The sequence below is a fragment of the Pleurodeles waltl genome, chromosome 4_1 (genome assembly GCF_031143425.1).
Source record: "Pleurodeles waltl isolate 20211129_DDA chromosome 4_1, aPleWal1.hap1.20221129, whole genome shotgun sequence".
NCBI classification, from domain to species: Eukaryota; Metazoa; Chordata; class Amphibia; order Caudata; family Salamandridae; genus Pleurodeles; species Pleurodeles waltl.
Window position 1 is genome coordinate 672,681,968 of NC_090442.1, and position 18,557 is coordinate 672,700,524.

General features: G+C 39.6%; 1 protein-coding gene across 2 annotated transcripts in view; it reads left to right on the forward strand.

Moving 5' to 3' along the window:
- MDM2 (MDM2 proto-oncogene) overlaps positions 1-18,557 on the forward strand; it is a 125,366-nt gene that overhangs the window by 41,676 nt on the left and 65,133 nt on the right. For both annotated transcript variants that reach the window (XM_069229184.1, XM_069229185.1), the window contains exons 7-8: positions 27-108; positions 4,483-4,643. In XM_069229184.1, the coding sequence (XP_069085285.1) occupies positions 27-108; positions 4,483-4,643 (243 nt within the window). The remainder of the gene's footprint in view (positions 1-26; positions 109-4,482; positions 4,644-18,557) is intronic.

The window sequence follows — 18,557 nt, forward strand, 5'->3', positions numbered from 1 at the left end:
ATTATTGTTCGTTATTTTCTCTGAAGGATTCACAAGAGAAACCTGCAGCAGCAAGCTCAACCTATGGACCCACTACCTCATCCCAGAGGAGGACTCGCAGTGAAAACGGTAGGTATTTCCCTCCAATTATTTTCAGTATCTCTGCAATGGTAGTGTAGACACTGATGGAACCTGTTTTTTTTATGTTGTTGAAATGAGCTAGCAGTGGCGGCTTGCAGATGTGGGTACTGGTGCTTTTCCCTCCTCCCGCCCTCCCTCCCCCCCCCCCCCTCATTTTTTTAGGTCTTGCCTACGACAGCGCATGCACTATTGTTTGTGAGAGAGCTACCATGCAACAAAAGGCTTGCAGCCTGCCCAGTGCTTAACATTCATTGGCTTCATTGTCACTCTTATTTGCTGCCCTCTAATTGGCCAGTGCTAAAAAACATCGACAAAGCTAATGGATCTTGCATAGCTGAGACCTGTTGGGTTTGCCAATGCTTGTTCCTTTTTAGGGCCAAATAAACCTGACTGTCATTTCGGAAAACAAGTATGCCAGACTAAGATTCCCAAAATAAAGACAAGGACTCCGGTTTTAGTCTATTTTACAAAGACATTTTATTGCTGCTAATATAGGGCTGTGTTACTAACTGATCACTATATTGTATTATCAATGTGCACCAGTACCTATTTTGTTCCTGGGTGCCTAAGATTAAACCTCCACCCAAAAGTCTTTGAATTTCACAGTAGGTGCTAGTTTTCAGTGATATTCTAACCAACGTCAGGGCTTTTTGGACAGTTGTTCAGAATGGTGCTTTCCCCACATCTACTTCTATTCCATTTTTAGATCTTTCCCCATGCAGGAATTAAGGGTAATTTGAGAAGGGCTTACGCATCTATGTAGTGACAGCCTTACATTGGACCTTCTGTTTAACTTGCTGTCTCTTCCCACAGCCTTTTGCTGTGTAATAACTTTCTGCCTTATCGAAGAATGAAGTTCGAGGCACAGTGAGGAGTAGGCATGGGGATTGGAGACTTGCACTGCTCAAGTGACTTTAATTTAAATGCATTTTTCTAATTTCTGCTACCAAGAACAGCTTGTGTTCACAAGTTTATGTGGATAGAAATTACAGAACTAAGAGTATAGAAGACACTTTCAGGTGAAAAAACGTTGCAGCCTGCTACTAGCCTTAACATTGGGGTTGCGGCAGAGCTCTGGCCCTTGTTGTAATCTGTCTGTGGGCTTTTAACTACACCAATCAGTTTGGTTGGTTTGTGGGCTTGCCTTTTTTAATTTGCTTGATTTCATTAGTTAAAGGCATGCATACATCATGCCTTTTCTGGTGTTTATCCCTCGAGAGCACCGGTAAAGTACTGGAAACATTCGAGGTTCCATGTTTTCTGAATGGCTTCTGGACTACCTTTTGTTTCCTATGCAGCGTGATCTCGCATGGCAGTATTTAAGCGATTTGCATGACATCGAACCTGTTACATGGATAATTGCACTTTTGCCGATTCAGTTGACTGTGAGCGAACTTAACTTCCCTTTTTTGTCTCTCTTTCACGCTCATGGTGGCCTTCGGCTCGCTCATGTGAAACTGTTTTACTTTTCATTTTCAGTTTGTGCGGCAAGAAAAGTCCTGTTAGGAGTTTACAACGCTAATAATAGCTCTAGCTCGATCAAATGCTTGTTTTATTTGTTAATGACCATTTAAGACCAACCTTGGCTAGCTACGGCTCACAGCATCCCGGATGCCACATTGATAAAGGATGCAAAAAATAATCATTTTTTGCGTGCATGGCTAGAAAATGATGCAGCCGCTTTATTTTGTTACCAATCCAAGATCAGATCCTTGGTTTCCGATGTGAATGGTGGCAGTCTGACTCTGCAGGTTCTTCCTGTAAAGGAAGGAGCAGATCCAGTTGATTTGCGGGATGCAGATTTGTTTGCGTTATTAGGTCTTTTTTTTCGCCCTGATGCACAGCAGACCCCAGGCTTTTCAACATAGCTCAAAACAATAGCAAAGCTAATAGGTCTCATTTCACTTTGCCAGAAGTGGTATGCTTCATAATTAGGAATCTGCTCACACCGTAACAGCTGATCACAGAGCGGCCACTAAATCCCTCCATAAGAAGGAGGAGCTCTTTGAATGTTTTCAGAGAGTCATGGAGAGCCCTTTGGTGAGCTAGAGGGTGGCGAGGCGTGTAGAGTATGAAAAAAAGTATGACTAGTGATTAAAACTGACTCTGGGACACGTGTCCGACTTTATTCATGTGTGCGTTGGTGAGCGTTAAATGAAAAATCGCTGCAGGTGTCGATTAACCCTGCTTAGATGTGTTAATGAAGTAGGTCAATATGCTTCTGCCTTTCAAACCCTCGAGACGTGGAATGGCATACGTCAGCACCTGTAAGAAAAGTTTCTGCTCAACAAGGGTAATCTCAAACCAGTATGTGGTCTACTGTGGGGCAATATTGATCCAGAGGAATATAAAGAGGTTTCGTTTTTTTTTTTGTTTTTTTTTTTTTAAACAACTGCAGCACCTACCAGATAGTGCCACAGCATGGCCAAATAAGTGGTGAGTATTGTGTGAAAAGTTTGAAAAAATAATTGTCCTGTTCAAACTAATTTCACACAAAGTTTTTAACATCATGAGATAATCTGTGCGCAATAAGTTAAACGTGACATTTGTATATTATAACTAGCTTACCCGCAGTCATCGGGTGTTATGCTTCAACTTGGGAGAATCTGGCGTGGGGCTCAGGGTGAACTCTATCCTATAGGTATTGCAATTTTACAGTCTTTTAATATGCTCATTTGGGTCCCTCTGTCTACATTGTTAGACTCTGCAGTATCGTCCCTAAAGCATGCACATAATTGTATGTGTAGATCACAGTAACTCTTGTTTGTTGTATTTTGGAACCGGAGCTCCTGCAGCTCGGGATTGTCTAGTGGGTAACATCAAGCAATGTAGAATAATATAAGTTCAGTATGTACCATTTGTATTCAGCTACTCCTACTTCGTTCTCTATAATGGGACGTTAGTGTCACCTAATTGATTTACGAACTTGTAAAATTTGCTCTTGTGCTTTAATTTGCTGAGGTTGTACATTCGAGCCCAATTTGTGATTAAAGAGGCATCTCTTTGCAACGTGCTTCTATTTCTTGTATTTCTTTAGCATTTGAACCTCTAGATTATTTAAAAGTTTGCCATCACATGGGTCTCTTTTGTGTTGGCTTTAGACTCTATTAAGAGCACTCTTTATGTGCCACAGAGAAACTGAAAACTAGTGTGGTTTGTTTTTAAAAAATAAAAAAATAAAAACTTTTTAAAAAAAAAATGTTTTTATTTATATCGCCAGGGAGCTGGATCTACCTAAATGCATATTAGTGCCTGCTTCCACAAACACATGACATTTGCATCCATGGTCACCCAGCCTACATCTTTGGTGTAATGATAACCTAAAAGAATTCCTATCTTTCGTACAGTTAAGTTGTAGAACCAAGGAGGAGTTTGTTGCACATTTATAGAAACCAATGTCACATTCATTATCCCACCATTGAACCTGATTGGTATTAGAAATACTTTGTATGGTAGTGGCCGTCTTTGGTTCTATCCTATAGATTTCATTTTATAAAGCTTAACTGGGGGGCTTGTGCGTTCTTTTGTATGTGAATTTATTCACTTTAAAAAATTTTTTATAGCACACACCTAGCTACAATGTAATCTACAGATCAACTCTACTGCATGTGCCTCGTTAGCCTAGCCTTGCTCTCAATCTTTCCTGACATTCTTGTAGCTGTGGGTTTCCCTTTTTGCGTCAATTAATTTGGTTGAATGTTCTTGATACTCAGAAGTTTTATATTGGAAGATCCTGGGAGTCTCTTGGGATTTATTCTGTGTACGTGCGTCTCAGTGTTTATATGTCCATCCCGTAAAAAATCGAACAGTGAAGCCACCCCTCATAATGACACTATCCTTTTGAAGAGAAAGTTAGAGATATAATTTTTGTGACCTACATAGATTTTCATAATGAATGTATAGTTGGGGAAAGTACCACATGATTGAAAGGAAGCTCAGTTCTTTAACATCAAAACATGACGATTTCATTAATTACACTTTTTAAGCACACTCAACTTTCTACGTATTTAGATGGTTAGATGTGTGTCTGCGTGCACAGTTGGATATTTGGGGCCTCTGTTAAATTGATTTATTTCCTATTAACTATATGCCCCTCTCTAATCCTCTAAAGTTACATCATCCTTCTGCCCAGTTGTTATATCATTCTGGTAGTCCACACTTTAAAGGAACACTAATGCACATTAGAAGATAATTTGGTGCAGCTTTAGAGCCTAGGGCTTTGTCTGTATTGCACTGTCATCTGCAGTGGTTAAGTTTTAATCATCACGGGGCTAAGTTACCATGTGTTGTGAATAGTTGGGGTCTAGCACTTAGTCTACACCAAAAGACTAAATTTGTGTGGTCTTTATTTCCTTTAAATAGAAGATAACTCTTCAAATGAGGCATTTGGAGAAAGGCAAAGAAAGCGGCATAAATCTGACAGTATTTCCCTTACATTTGATGAAAGCCTATCCTGGTATGTCATAAGTGGTTTGCGTCGGGACAGAAGTGGCAGCGACACTACTGATTCATGCTCTGTGCAGGTGAGAGTAATTTCTTAAAGAGCCAGACTGCTCCAAAACATTATTTACTAAACATTATTTTATACTAGGTTGTGCCTTACTTGTTCCTGTATTTTGTATTGAACGTGGTTTGTGATGTAAATGAAAAGTCTTGATGGATGAAATAAACTTAACAAAGTGGCCCCTCCTGACTAGGAACAAGTGTAGTCGTAATGGTGAGTTCTTGCCTCCTGGTGCTACATTTAACAGATTATTTTCTAACAAACTGTACTTTATACTAATATGGCCAGAAAATAGGATAATCAGCTATAACTTGCTGTTGGATAGACCAACGAAATGCCATTCAGCAAGGCAACACGCCTCACTGCTGTGCAAGATTCCGAGATTCAGGGTTTGGACTCAAACAGGATTTGTCAACAAAACCACACAAGGGTAGTAGCAGTGTTGTACAAGCTAGGATTCACTGTGAATTGGGGGAAGTCATCTCTTATCTGGGACACAAATAAAACATTTCTTGGAGTAGATGTGGACACAGCCAGAGAAATAGCTTATCCAACTGCAAGGAGAGTACAGTCAGTCCTAGGGCAGGTCCACTTTTACCAGACATCACAAGCTCCGACTGTGAGGACAGACATGAAGTTATTAGGCATGATAGGATTTTGCACCCACCTCATTCCAGACACAATGCTAAAGTTGGAAACACTTTAGGAATGGGAAGCGATCAATAGTCTCAAATATGGAGTTGGGAAGATCTAGTGGTAGTAACTACCAAGGTCAGCAATTAAATCAAATGGAGGAATGCAACTAACACGTTGAAGGGGAGACAGATCTCAGCACTTCTACCACAGGCCATCATAACCAATGCCGCACATATCTGTTAGTTCAGGGTAAGTAGTTTGTGATCTGCACAGGAAATTGTCGAGCGTATCAACTACCTGGAATTGAAAACCATCTAGTACTGAAAACGTTTCAGAGCCACATACAATACAATACCAAACAGTTCAAGTACTTACGTACAACACAACAGCAGGCCTTGTAAAATCATAAAACTTTTCCTGCAGGGCTAGTGACCTAAATAATTTATTCAACCTAATTATAATGCTTGACCCATAAACTGGTTTCAAATTATGTGATCCTTGGCAAATGTTTAATTTGCAGAGCTGCCACTTTCTTAATCATCACATATGAGAGCACCTTCAAATACCCAAGTTCAGCATGTCTGCTGTACAAAACACTTTGGTTCTCCTAAAAGAGTTGAGAAAGTGGGTGGAAGCCAATGGGATCGTCCTCTTTTGTCAAACAGGCTTCAGTGCGAATTCTGCAACCACAGATAATATAGTGGCTCTTTCCAGCTCAGTATACACCAGGCCGCTACTAAGAAGTCGTCCCCTCTTTATGCCTGTTTTGTGGACTGTTCTGCTGCCTTGGACGCTGTGGATAGAAACCAGTTATGGAGGAAGATTCAAGGCTGAGTTGTTCTAAACAAACTATTAAGGGCAACAGCCTCACTTTACACATCAACTTGGGTGAGGGTTAAGCTGTCACATACTACCATTAGCAGGGAAATCCCCACTGACAATCCTAAAGCAAGGGTGCGTCCTAGCCTCACTTCTATTTAACCTGTACACAGCAGACCTGTCCCTGGCCTTAAGACATGCTTACTTGATACCACCAAAAATTGGGAATCTCAAAATCACGCTCTTGTAATATGCAGGAAGATATTGTTCTGTTAGATCACTTAAAAATTGGGCTTCAAAAAGCACCAACTGCCCTTTGACTACAACATAAACAAAATTGAAGGCAAATGCATCTAAGATCAAAGTAATAATGTTGGGGGAGGGGACGCCTAAACATCAGACTGTGGAGGGAAATTCTAAAACTCATCTATGCCATCTTAAAGCCAAGGCTGAATTTATAATTACAAGAGTATGCCAGCTAAACAGTCTAATAGAAAGCCCCTCTTCAGTACTGTTCCAGTGAGTGCTCAGGGCATCCCTTTTACCAGCGCTGAACTACGGTCACAGAGCCTTTTCGGGACAACTTACTAAATTTGTGGAAAAGCTTCAGGTCAAAGCTTAAGAGTGTTCAAGCTACCACAATACATAAGGGGGTGTTTGATAAGGCTACACTCCTGGAAGGACAGAAGTGGTACAACATGGGCTCTTATTTCAAATATCATAAGGATTGTTATGGCCCCACCCAACACATTGAAATCAGCCCTTTGCCCCATTTTTGACCCAAAAATGGCTTGGTCATAGTATCTAAAGTGCTCGACTCCCTCCAAATAGATCAAACCAAACTAAACAAGTTGGCGCTTTCTTACACTGCTATTAAGACTGTATTGAAAAGGCAGATAAAAACACTCTCCAGGACATTTAACCTGGCAAAATTGAGTAGTACACCTGTGTTCGCGCCTGTGGCAGCATCTTAAACTAACAGCTCTCAACACTTGTCAGCACAACCGTACAATCGGGAAAGCCTGCTTGACACAAATCATGGCTGCAAGGTTGTTAGCCCTCAAAAGCAAGAAGATTAACCTAAAATGGCACTTCCTTTCCATGATTGTGAATTGCAGGCTCTGTGAATATAAATCTGAGTCATTCAGTCATCTGCTGTGCTGCTGCCTGGCATTGAGGAACACATGTCACACTTTACGAACACCTCTCTTATTAAGCCATGGCTTAAGAACTTGCAATGAAGTAAGGTCACTTGTGTTCAACTTGAAGGAGCCGTCTGATCTTGCTAAATTTGATAAGTTTGTTCATCAGTTACAAAAACTGCTGAATGAGAGCATCACAACCCGCCAAACTTCTACCGCTTAAAGCAGAATGGTGTAGTAATGTTTATCTGTAATCCTCGTACAGCCTTATAGGTCTAATCATTAACTTGCTGCTTTTCCAACGTCTTATCAACACTGTTTGACCATCCTGGTTGTGGCACTTTGCACATTTTAGCAAAAATAATTATTTTATCATGATGGTTTGTATCGCTAAATACCTGTTTTAGGCCTTTGATCAATAGCAGTCATGAAGTATTGTACATAATTTTTTTTTTTTTTTTTTTTTTTTTTTTTAACCCTTTTGGGGTGATTACTCTGCTTGTAAAGAAGTGTCTTACTGAACTCGTACTTTTTGAATAAATAATTTTAGGTTGTAGTCTTGATAGGTTCATTGCTGTTTTGACATAGGCTTCTTTAGGGAAATGTATGGGCCCTCTTAGACTGATTTAATTTGAATATAAAGATTATAAATAATCACACAATACAATTTCCTACCAAACTTTTGTTTGAGTTAATAGACGTAATGTTTGCTCCATATTTAAAACTAATCCAGCCACATATAGGATACACATGACCGCTGACTTGCCTCTTAGCTCACTAACCGTAGTGTCATCGGGCGGGGGCCGGGATGTTTCTCAAATCATGTTTATGAGCTATCACTTTAATAAATACATTCCTGAAACATAAAGTGGTAGCACATTTGCAATCACCACATTTTCCCTTGAAATGACCACAACATTTCCTACTGATAAAACTATATAATGTATAGTATTTGGAAACCGAGTTTATGTAAATATTTATAATATGCATGTCACCAAGTAAAGTGTTCCGATTTGTTTAGCTCCTGTTTACATCTTTGTTTGCATCACACTTCTGAATTACAATTTTTTTCCCCCCGCTATTCCTGATATATTCTGTAATACTTGCACTGTCAAGTGTTAGGAAAAAAACTGACATCTTATAGCCTTTTGGTTCACAATGGTTGTTGGACAGCTCACTTGACAAAAACTTTACTGTAATAAGGGAATGAAAAGTAAACACCTCTGTCCTTGAACCTTGTGTCAAGATAAAAATAAGACTTAAAGGCTTCTTTGTTTCTCATTCACTTTCTGAATGAAGAGAACACCTGTTCAGACCAGCTTAAGTTCACTTGCCAGAACAGATAAGTAGGTGCTAAAAATAGCTCAACCTGATAAAATCTGACTCACCATAGTGAGTGGGCGAGTAGATGTTTCGAGACCTGAACAGTGATGTTCTTCTACATGAAATGGACCCACTGCCCCAACAGGCTGAGATCATCTAGATATGGGCCATTATTTAAAAAAAAAAAAAAAAAAAAAAAAAAAACTATTGCAAATCATGTCCCAGGTGTAGACAACACGGAGGCCGATAAGCTAATCCGAAGAACAAGATGCTCTCACGACTGGAAGTTAAACCAGTCTATAGCAGACCTACCCATCAGCGCTGGGGAACAGCTCAACTAGTCCTTTTTTCAAACACAGAAAACAAAAAATGCCAGTCCTTTGCATCCAGACATTACCACCCACAGTCTCTGGTCAATGCCCTGTCAGTCATTTGCATACACTTTCCCCAGTACCGTTGATTGCAACAATTCTGGAGAAGTTCAGTGTCTCTAACGTGACTGTGATCCTTATGGCGCAAACATTTTCATGTCAGCCTTGGTTCTCAAACCTGCAACTGTCAGATCCATAATTTGTCCAAATCCCATTAGACAAGGTCACTCTAACATGGGAGAGCTTTTTTACTCAAACCCAGCGGATCTACAGTTAATTTTCCTGAAGTAGCTCAATTTCAACACTTATCCAAAGCGAGTTGCATATTATCAAGAGGTAAGGAAACCATCCACTAGAAGATAAGCCTTTAGGTGGAACAGATACTTAGCATAGTGCAAGGTAACAAATTATATTTCCTTTTGCCTCATGACACTGTCAGTCCCATATCTCGCACATTTCAGTTGTTAATCATCATACCATTCACTGAGGGTATATTTGTTAGCTGTGGCTGCTTATGTGGCAATAATGGACACAAAGCAAATCATCGCTGTTTGCTTAATGAAAAGATTCATGGAAGCAGCAGATAGACTTTTTCCTGCAAGGACACTATCTACCCCTCAGTGGAACCTTAGTTTGGTATTCGGGTTAATGAAGGCACCTTCTGAGCCTATGCAAAAAGCCACACTAAACCACCTTACTTTAAAACGGTCTTCTTAGTCAACATTACCTCATTAAGAAGAAGAGTGAGTGACCCTGAGAGAACCTTGCACGTATTGGATGTCAGGATGGCAGTTATGCATTATATATAAGTTACCAAACACATCCGAAAGAACAATCGGTTCTTTGTAGGGCATTGTCCACAGGCCTTGGGAACTGCAGTAGCAATTATTGCTGCTAAATGGATTGTTTAAACTATTAAAATGTGTTATTCAGTAACTAATCCTTAGGCACCAAACCAAAGAGTGCATTTAACTAGGAAGAAAGGACCTACTGTGGCACTTATAAACTAATGTATCACCTTGAGAAATCTGCAGGGCCACCACATGGTGGGAAACGCCCTGAACCACAACTCCGTTACAACGAAGTCGTGGACAACAAAAGTGGAACAACGCTTTCGTTAACCACGACTTCGTTGTTTTGTGCCTCAACCACGCATGTGCTGAACCATGTTCATGTGTGGTTAAGACACAGAACAATGGAGTCAGCTGAGGAGGACGACGCGATGAGTTAGGTAAGTGGGGCTGTTTAAGGGTCTGGGGGTCGGGGTATTTCAAGTTTTTGGGGTTGGGGTTTTAGTTTTAGGGGAGGGGATGTCGGGCAGTTTGGGGGAGGGGTATTTTTAGTTTTGGGGGTGGGGGTCGGGGTATTTAGTTTTAGGGGAGGGGGCGTCTGGGCGGTTTAGGTCTAGGGGCGGGGTGTTGGGGTGGTTTTGGGGGTGAGGGTTTGGGTAGTTTAGATTTTAGGGTTGGGGTGGTTTTAGGGGTGGGTTGGGGGTCGGGTAATTGTAGGGGCAGGTGGGGTGGTTGGGGGGGTTTAGGTTTTAGGGGTGGGGTGGTTTTAGGTTTTTGGGGTTGGGGTACTGTAGGTTTCAGGGTTTGGGTTGTTTTAGGGGCAAGGGTGGGGGGGTTGGCGTGGTTTTAGGGGAGGGGGTGGTAGGGGGTCGCAGTAATTTTTAGGGGTGGGAAGCCAGGGGGGACGCATGCTGGAACCATGCATGCGTATCACTAATGCCTTTACGAGGAATGCCTTTACAACGAAAAATCGATAAGGCATTCGTGGTAAAGGCATTAGTGTTAACAACGCGGTCGTTGTTCCGACCTCGTTGTTCAGGCATGCATTGTTCCAGCATGCGTTGTTCCGATATACATTCCCACATGGTCCTTCAAACACAGTTTCACAAGGCACTCCTGTAAATACTTAGTCACCGAAGGAGGAAGTAATGGACCAAGCAGTTCTTAAAAAAGAAAAAAAAAAATACTAGTTGCTTCCACTCCCTCCTCCACCGATCTCCCAAGCAGAGGTAATACCGCTACATGATGGGTGTAAAGCACGAAGAGATTTCACACTGCAAAAGAAATGAGTAACTTACCGGTAATTGTAGTTTTGCAGCTTGAAATTCTTCTAGGTTCAGAAGTGGCCCACCTACCTCACTTTCGAGGAGATACATGGAAGGTAAAAGTGTGTGTGTGTTTTTAAGGAATTTAACATGGTAGGTGTGCACAATGACATTGTTGAATTACAGTCGTCACCGTCATTATAGGGCTCTCCGCCTAGGTCATCCAGCACTCACCAAGAACATTTGACAAAACAGTCACTTCTAGACGCAACCACTAGATGGCGGAATTGTACAAAGCTTTTAAATCTCTGTGCGTTTCAAGCAGCAAAACTATAATGACCGGTAACTGGTGTTAAATATTATTCCGACCATTTAGTTTTTTGTTCACTATTGCTGCCTGCTAATAATTGTTTATAATTGTTATTCATTTGCTATACCTTGGGTTAGTGTATAAAAAAACCTATTTGAGGTATAGTATTTGAGTTACCATTTACTGACTTTCAGAAGGATAGACGACTTCACGTAAAAGCCTATAGCCTTGAAACAAATGCAGTGATTGTTCAGAGTTCCTGACGAAGTGGCCTTTTTTTTTTTTTCTACAGGAGAATGTCTTTCAGATCTGATGTAAGAAAGCACATTATGATCAAGAAATCTGCTGGAGCTCTAATTAAAAGGGTAGATAAGTAGAATCTGGACTGTCTCAGCCGTCATAAGACTGCTTCCAAACCAAACATATTTGAATGAGGCAGAGTTTCAAATCCAAATCAAAATTTATAGGTTTGTTCAAAATTAAGATCATTATAGTAGGCCAAATGTAGTTAGTTAATCCATAGAAATCATTGTTTTAATAATAAATCAAATAATGTGAGAATCAACTTAAGGTCATTTTCTGAAGCAAGCAAGTAGCCAGATCTAAGTACTCGGTCCAGCAAGAGAATCAACAGTTTGCCTACAAAGAAATGCCAGAAATGACCAAGTATATATCTAAGGAAAGACTTGCATCTTGGCACATATCCCCAAAACATTATTGTATAATGGGTTTAGACAGACAAGTTGCACACATTCAGTCGAGAGATGTGATACACCAGGGTTGAACTAGACCTGTATCATTCTAGTACACCAATAAATATTGTGATACATAAGATAAATTCAGTATGAAACATCTAGAAATACCTGCTTCTACCGCATATTATTAATGATTAAGGTATGCATAGGAAATGAAGGAACAAGTATGACAATTATGTAATACAAAAAGACAACAGATGGATCAACTAATGAATGGTCCCTAGGAAAGGCTTGTGCAAGAAACCATGGAAGTTACAAAGACAGGAACACCCTGGACATGTTTTCTTTGTGAGGAATTCAAATATTGATACAGAGACCCATGTTTAGCCTTCTGTTTTGCAGATAGTTCTAAAATGGAAAGGCACACAGAGAAACGCATCCATGTGGAAATCTTGTTCATTTAAAATAAAAGTGCATGTTTCTTTCTGCAAATATGAATAAATGTTAATGCTGGCTGTGGCATAGACATTTAAGCTCATCTGAATTTGGCATTATTTTTCTAATTAATAATACAACACTCTTTATGTGTGTTCTTTTTTGAAAGCCCCTTCTTTCACTTAAGAGTGACTTTTTATATTGGGGGAGGAGGGAGGTATGAGAGGAGCCAGTGAGTATGTTTCCGCCACTCCCCAAGCATGGTTTCCAAGAAATTTGGGGTCGAGAAGAATCAGGAGATGTGCCCAAATAATCCTCTGTGGCTAAAAACCTTCTTGGAAACCATGTGTTAATGCATGGCACCTGGCAGTAATATGTCAGTTTGAATTGCAGATTTTCATGCAAAGTATTTTCATGAACTAAATAAGCTGCATCCAAGGTACTACGTTTATGGGCTCTGGTGCCTCTGCTTGCACCCTCTCACAGTAAGCAACCTGAAGCCTCGTAATAATTTTCAACAGATTCATGCACGTGGAAATTAGCTGTAGAATTTGCGGCTTGAATGATAGATGATAGTTGAAAATGATACCTAGATTTCTTGATTTATTGACTTGTGCTTAGGGAAGAGGGTTGTTTTTGCTCGAGTTTAATCAATCATCCTAACTGTGACCATAGAAATTGGTTAACAAATATAATACCTTCAGTTTCATCCCCATTCAAGGTGAGATTGTGGTTCTTCATCTAGTCTGTCACCTACTCCATACACGAAATTCTTCTGTGGATTGTGGCTCTTTTCATGTCATTCTAAATTTACCAGTGCACTCTATTTTCCTCTGCAAAGTCTGTAGTGTGTTTGTCTTTCATTTCACAAGTGATTATATTGATTATCTTTTATGAATTAAGGGAAGTGACTAAATGATTGCTTCCATTGCTTATAAAATTGTTCACATATTGGTGGCACTTACCTTGAATGGGCTCAAATCATTTCAGCTGTGTTTGAGCATTATCCAAGAGGTGGCCAATATTTTTTTTATGTGACCCTGAAGTGTGATACCAGATTATATATTTTATTTTTTAAAAAGTGTTTAAAAGTTGTGAATGCTAACCAGTCTTGTGAGACTTCTTACTAGTTTAATCAAAAATACAATTGACCACCTCTTTGTGGTTGTTGTTTCCCTACTAGTCGTAAAACTTTGCCTTCAGATAATTGTTAACAAGCCCTTCTCTAATGCATGCATGTCTACTGTGACAAGAGTGGAACCCATCAGTTAGAAAAGCTACAGTGTTTAATGAATGCTGTTTGTACCTTTTCCTATTGTTAACTCAAGTAGGACAGTGAATTAAGGGATGCAGATTTATTGAACTGTACATAACCCTATGCTTTCACACATTCCAGCAAAAAACATTTTTTTATTGCTTAGTAGTTGGATCCTTCGTTTGGACTGCCCAACTGCAAGGTGGGTACAGCCAGCCCTGTTAGCACCAAAATAATTATAAAAGGGCGTAAGGTTGAAATCCTGGGTTTCCTAAAAGGCGAATATATTTAGACACCTAATCTCTTTGTGGACAATTTCAACTTAACTTTTAAGTAATGTTTGATCATCAGTGTGCAGATTTCCTATGGCTTGTCGTTTACTTTTTTGGCAAGCATATTATTTGCACATCTTATGATATCTGATTTGTCTTTTGAAGTTGCAGCTGATGTCAGGAATTGATGTGTTGGCAAAACGTTTTCAGCAGTGATTGAACATCATTTCTTGTGGGTGACTGGATATTTCGATGAGTCTAGTAACAAAGAGCTGCCCCCTAAAGAACATGATTTTCTACTCTTGCTGAAATGAGGTCACTCCTCTTGGGAGCTAAGCCCTAAATAAACTCTTAACCCCCATTTGTAGTGGATTAAGGCCTATTTCAAGCAACTGAAACATATTCTTGAGCACCTAGATACCTGATTTAGTTGCATCATGCCATGAAATATTCGGGCAGTGATGCCTACGAATCATAATGTATATTGACTGTTAAACTTGCAACTTGAATTGTGCAGTCCATTAAGTAGTTTGAGGACCCAACTCAAGATGAATATGGTTATCCTATATGCGACAAACTGCTCGATTTTATAATCATGACCATTGAGGGATGCAATTATAAAGATTCTGTGCAACCTTAAAACATTTAAATGAGTCCACAAACCATTGGGACCTCTGTGCCATGTAACCTAGATTGTAGAAAAGAGTAATATTCAAATCAAGGTCAGGCAGGGTAATTTTGGCTGCTGAGAAAACATAACGTCCTTCTTTCTATTCGGAATAATTTGGTCATTTTCATAGTCTGTCATGCCTTTCCTTTGTCTATCCAAGACAGGCTTTGTCAACCCGGACTAATAACTGTTCAGCAAACGCTCTATCTAAAAGGTCAAAAATTCACATCAGTTGATGCAGTCCAACATTGTACACAGCCTTCAGTAGACTGTGACTTGTAATTGCTCTCTAGGCAAGAGAGGAAGGTGTTGTGCCAAGTCATCAAGTACAGGAATGCTTCCTGAAGCAGAATAGGTGCCGGAATTAGCAGGCTTTAAGTTAACTAATGCTGGGTACATAACCTTGCTTGGAAGTGTGATACAAATGTCCTATCCTGTTTTAAAGCTTAGGTGATGTTCAGAATCAGTATTCCTCAAATGCTGAACTGAATATTTTCATGAGGTCTCCACAGTGGAAAAAAATGGTTTTCCTCAAATAAAATCCCACCACATGTAATCTGTTTAGCTGTTTCCTATACCTTATTCATTCTAAAATGCTGTAGAAAAAAAAATGCCCATTGACTCCTGAATGGTGCATGTTACCTGTAGCAATTGGAACTTTTTGCATATAAAGCTCCACAGTTTACAACATTAGTCTGCCTGTTCTGCTCATTGGTTTCTTGAAAATGTTGTTTTTCAGAAAGATGGAGCATTTCCACAAAGCTTTAAAGGTTGGTAAATACATTTCCACAGGAATTGCACTGATTGCTCAGAATTCCTGAAGAGATGGTACTGTTGCTTTTTACAGTTGCCAGGATAGTCTTTCCAACCACATTTAAGAAAGCATTTTATTTATATCAAGATATTAATTTCCTTTTAAAAAGACATTGCTTTTCACTTATGACAAGTGCCCAATGGAATAAAACATGTTGGCAGTATCAGTACATACTTTTTTTTGGGCTCTCCGTTTAAAATGTGAGTTTTTCTTCATAAAGCATACTTTCTGCAAAAGCTTATTTATTTTATTTCAAAGTTTTTCTGGTGGAGCTCTATTCGAAGATTAAGCTTTGCAATTCTTCCAGTCAAACATGGTGATTCTCCTGCAACTACCCTGTTTTTACTCCTAGGTCTGTTGCTGGGTTGCCTTTCTTTGGGAGATTGACTGAAGAATTTAGGTACATGTATCTGTGTGTTCTGACACTCTTTTGAAGACCTGAGAACACTTATTTTTCACAGTATTAGGCATGTTGTATATTTGTGGTCTGCAATTTGTGAATGTTTTACTTTCTTTAATATCTTGTAAATATTTTGTCTTGGAATACCTGCTAAGTTGCACTGTAGTGCCAAGTGCTTGGTTGTCTCGATATTGAGAAAGTTCTGAGTGAGTCAGGGGTGGCCCAGATAGTGGTATTGATTTTATAAAGACAATGTGTGTGTTTGAACCCGTAATATCTATCACCTTCTTGCTGGTATTTTTCTTCAGTTTTGCTTAAGAGAAATCACTTTTTTTCTTTCTTTTCTTTAAAAGAACAAATGGCATATTAAGACTATCAAGTGCATTGTGCTCACTGCTGCTATCTATAAGTGACTAGCAAGTCATGAGTTAGTCCTGTTAAGTTACCCAAGCCTTTTAGTCTTCAGGGTTTGACACATTGAGTGTGTTTGAATTTGATAATAACACCACCTAGCATATACAATTATTCAGAAATGTGTCAGGTTACTGTATGAAACCACAAATTATTATTGTAACGCAGGACTTGAAACTGGGCGGACAAGGACATTTGTAAATTTAGTCGTGGTTCCACGTTTTGCAGTACTCTAAATTGGTGAAAGTCCATGTTAAAGCTAATCATGCTAGTCCTTGTTTTTCCAAAACTGTTAATGGTTTTTGAAAGGTGTATTCTACACCGCTTAAGTCCATTCTTAACTACCTTGCTTAAAATAATCTAGTATAAACAATCATTTTCTGTGTGTTTTTTTTTTCTTCTCTACTAATCAAAGTTGAAACTTTTCCATTCAATATACAGATTATTTTTTGTTATTTAGAGGTCAGGACATGTATTTACTTATCCATGGAATCATGTTTTGCTTATTGTAGATCTATTTGAATGAGGTCCAATGTTACAACCTGAGCAGAGAATGTTTTTCCTTTTTTAGGTCGAGCGTGCAATCGCTCTGGCCTGTTGTAATTTATCTTTGGGCCTCTAACCACTCCCACTGCACGCCCATCACGATCACTCGTTCGTGGGCTTGCCTCTCAAATATCCTTTCTTATCATTAGTAAATGTTTTACGTTTGTCCCTCCTTGGGGCAGTTTTGTTACAGTCTTGGACACCGATCCTGTTACATGGATAATTGCACCTTTGCAGATACTGTGAGCAAACCTTTTTCCTTTTGTGCCTCTCCTTCGCGCTCACGGCTGCCATAATGCTTTGAATTGGCTTACTTATGTTTACTGTTTTACTTTCATTTTCAATTTATGTGGCAAGAAAAGTCCAGTTAGGAATTTACAACGCTGATAATTCTAACGCTAGCAAATGCTAGACCCATTGCATTGCAATGCTTGTTATTGCCTAAGGCCACGCAGGACGATGTGGTGCCTGCAGATGAATCGTACCCTAGAGTCATGGATACATCGTTCTACTGCACAGATTATTCATATCCAGGAACCTTGGAGGGCCGTGTTAACTCTAGTCCTTGGAGAACAAAAGATAGATTAAAAAATGTCAAGTAACACAATTCTTGTAGTTGTCCCACTCTTGGAGTTATTTTACTGTGAACCTGTACTCCAAGTTAAACCAAACTTAGTTTTCTCCGATTGGACCGGTTTGCAACACAGGAAAATCATGACTGCCTACAGTTCACATCTTGGCTGGGAATAGGCGAAAATTCCCTACGGAGATGCCCTTACAGAATCTTAATGAAAATGCCTGTGTGAATTTCTGTCAATTACCCTTAATTCCTATGTCTCTTCAGAAAATGAAGGCTTTCAATAAATTGGAGCTGATCCTCACTGCTCAATTCAACCATGGTATGTTTGATTTTAGGGCATTACGCTGCTAGTCAGTACATTCTAGTAACTTCCTGGGGTCTGGATCTTCACAATAGCCTGGGCGTGACAAGGGTGGAGGGGGGTACACTTTATATTTCGGAACGGTGCTTACAGCCCTAACTGCCATGCTTTTAAGAAGTAATTAAGAACGAAAAGCAGCATTACTTCTGATTTTGTGTGGCCATCTGACTGCTGTTCTCAGGGTTCATGGCAGACGATTGTAGTTCTGCACCGTTAGTAGTGAGCGGTATCCTTTTCAGTGTATAACTCGCAACTGTGCCTTCTACGGAGTCATGTTTCTTCATCTATTTGATGGATTCATGCAGACGAAAGTTACAATTATCTGTGTGAGTAATTATAAGTCCAACAATTATTGTAACTTTAGCTTGAAAACAGATGAGCAATCTGTTGTACCTCTCAGCTTCAATTTACACTGCTCTGATCTGTTTCTTGGACCACCCTAGTCCATTGTTACTTTCTGGAAATTTTGTTTTGTGCACAATAGTCATGTATGCAAATTATGTGAAAAAGACCTCACTCAAAACACATCATGTTACTCTGGGAAATTGAAAAATAAATTGAATTACTGGCACTTCTGGTGTGCCACTTTAGATCTGATATGGGATCAACAATTGTTTGAACAAATGAGTCCCATTCTTACAGTGGTGAGCCTTAACTCTCAGACTTTCTGCAAAAATACATATGTACATTTTTTTGGGTGGGTTCCACCCCCTCACTTTTTACTACTATATATATTTTTTGTTTTAGTATTGCCTGAACAGCGCTTGAGCTGTGGCAAAATCTTTTGTCTTTGGGAAAAGTAAATCTGAAAACTGACTTGCAACACGCTCACAGGTT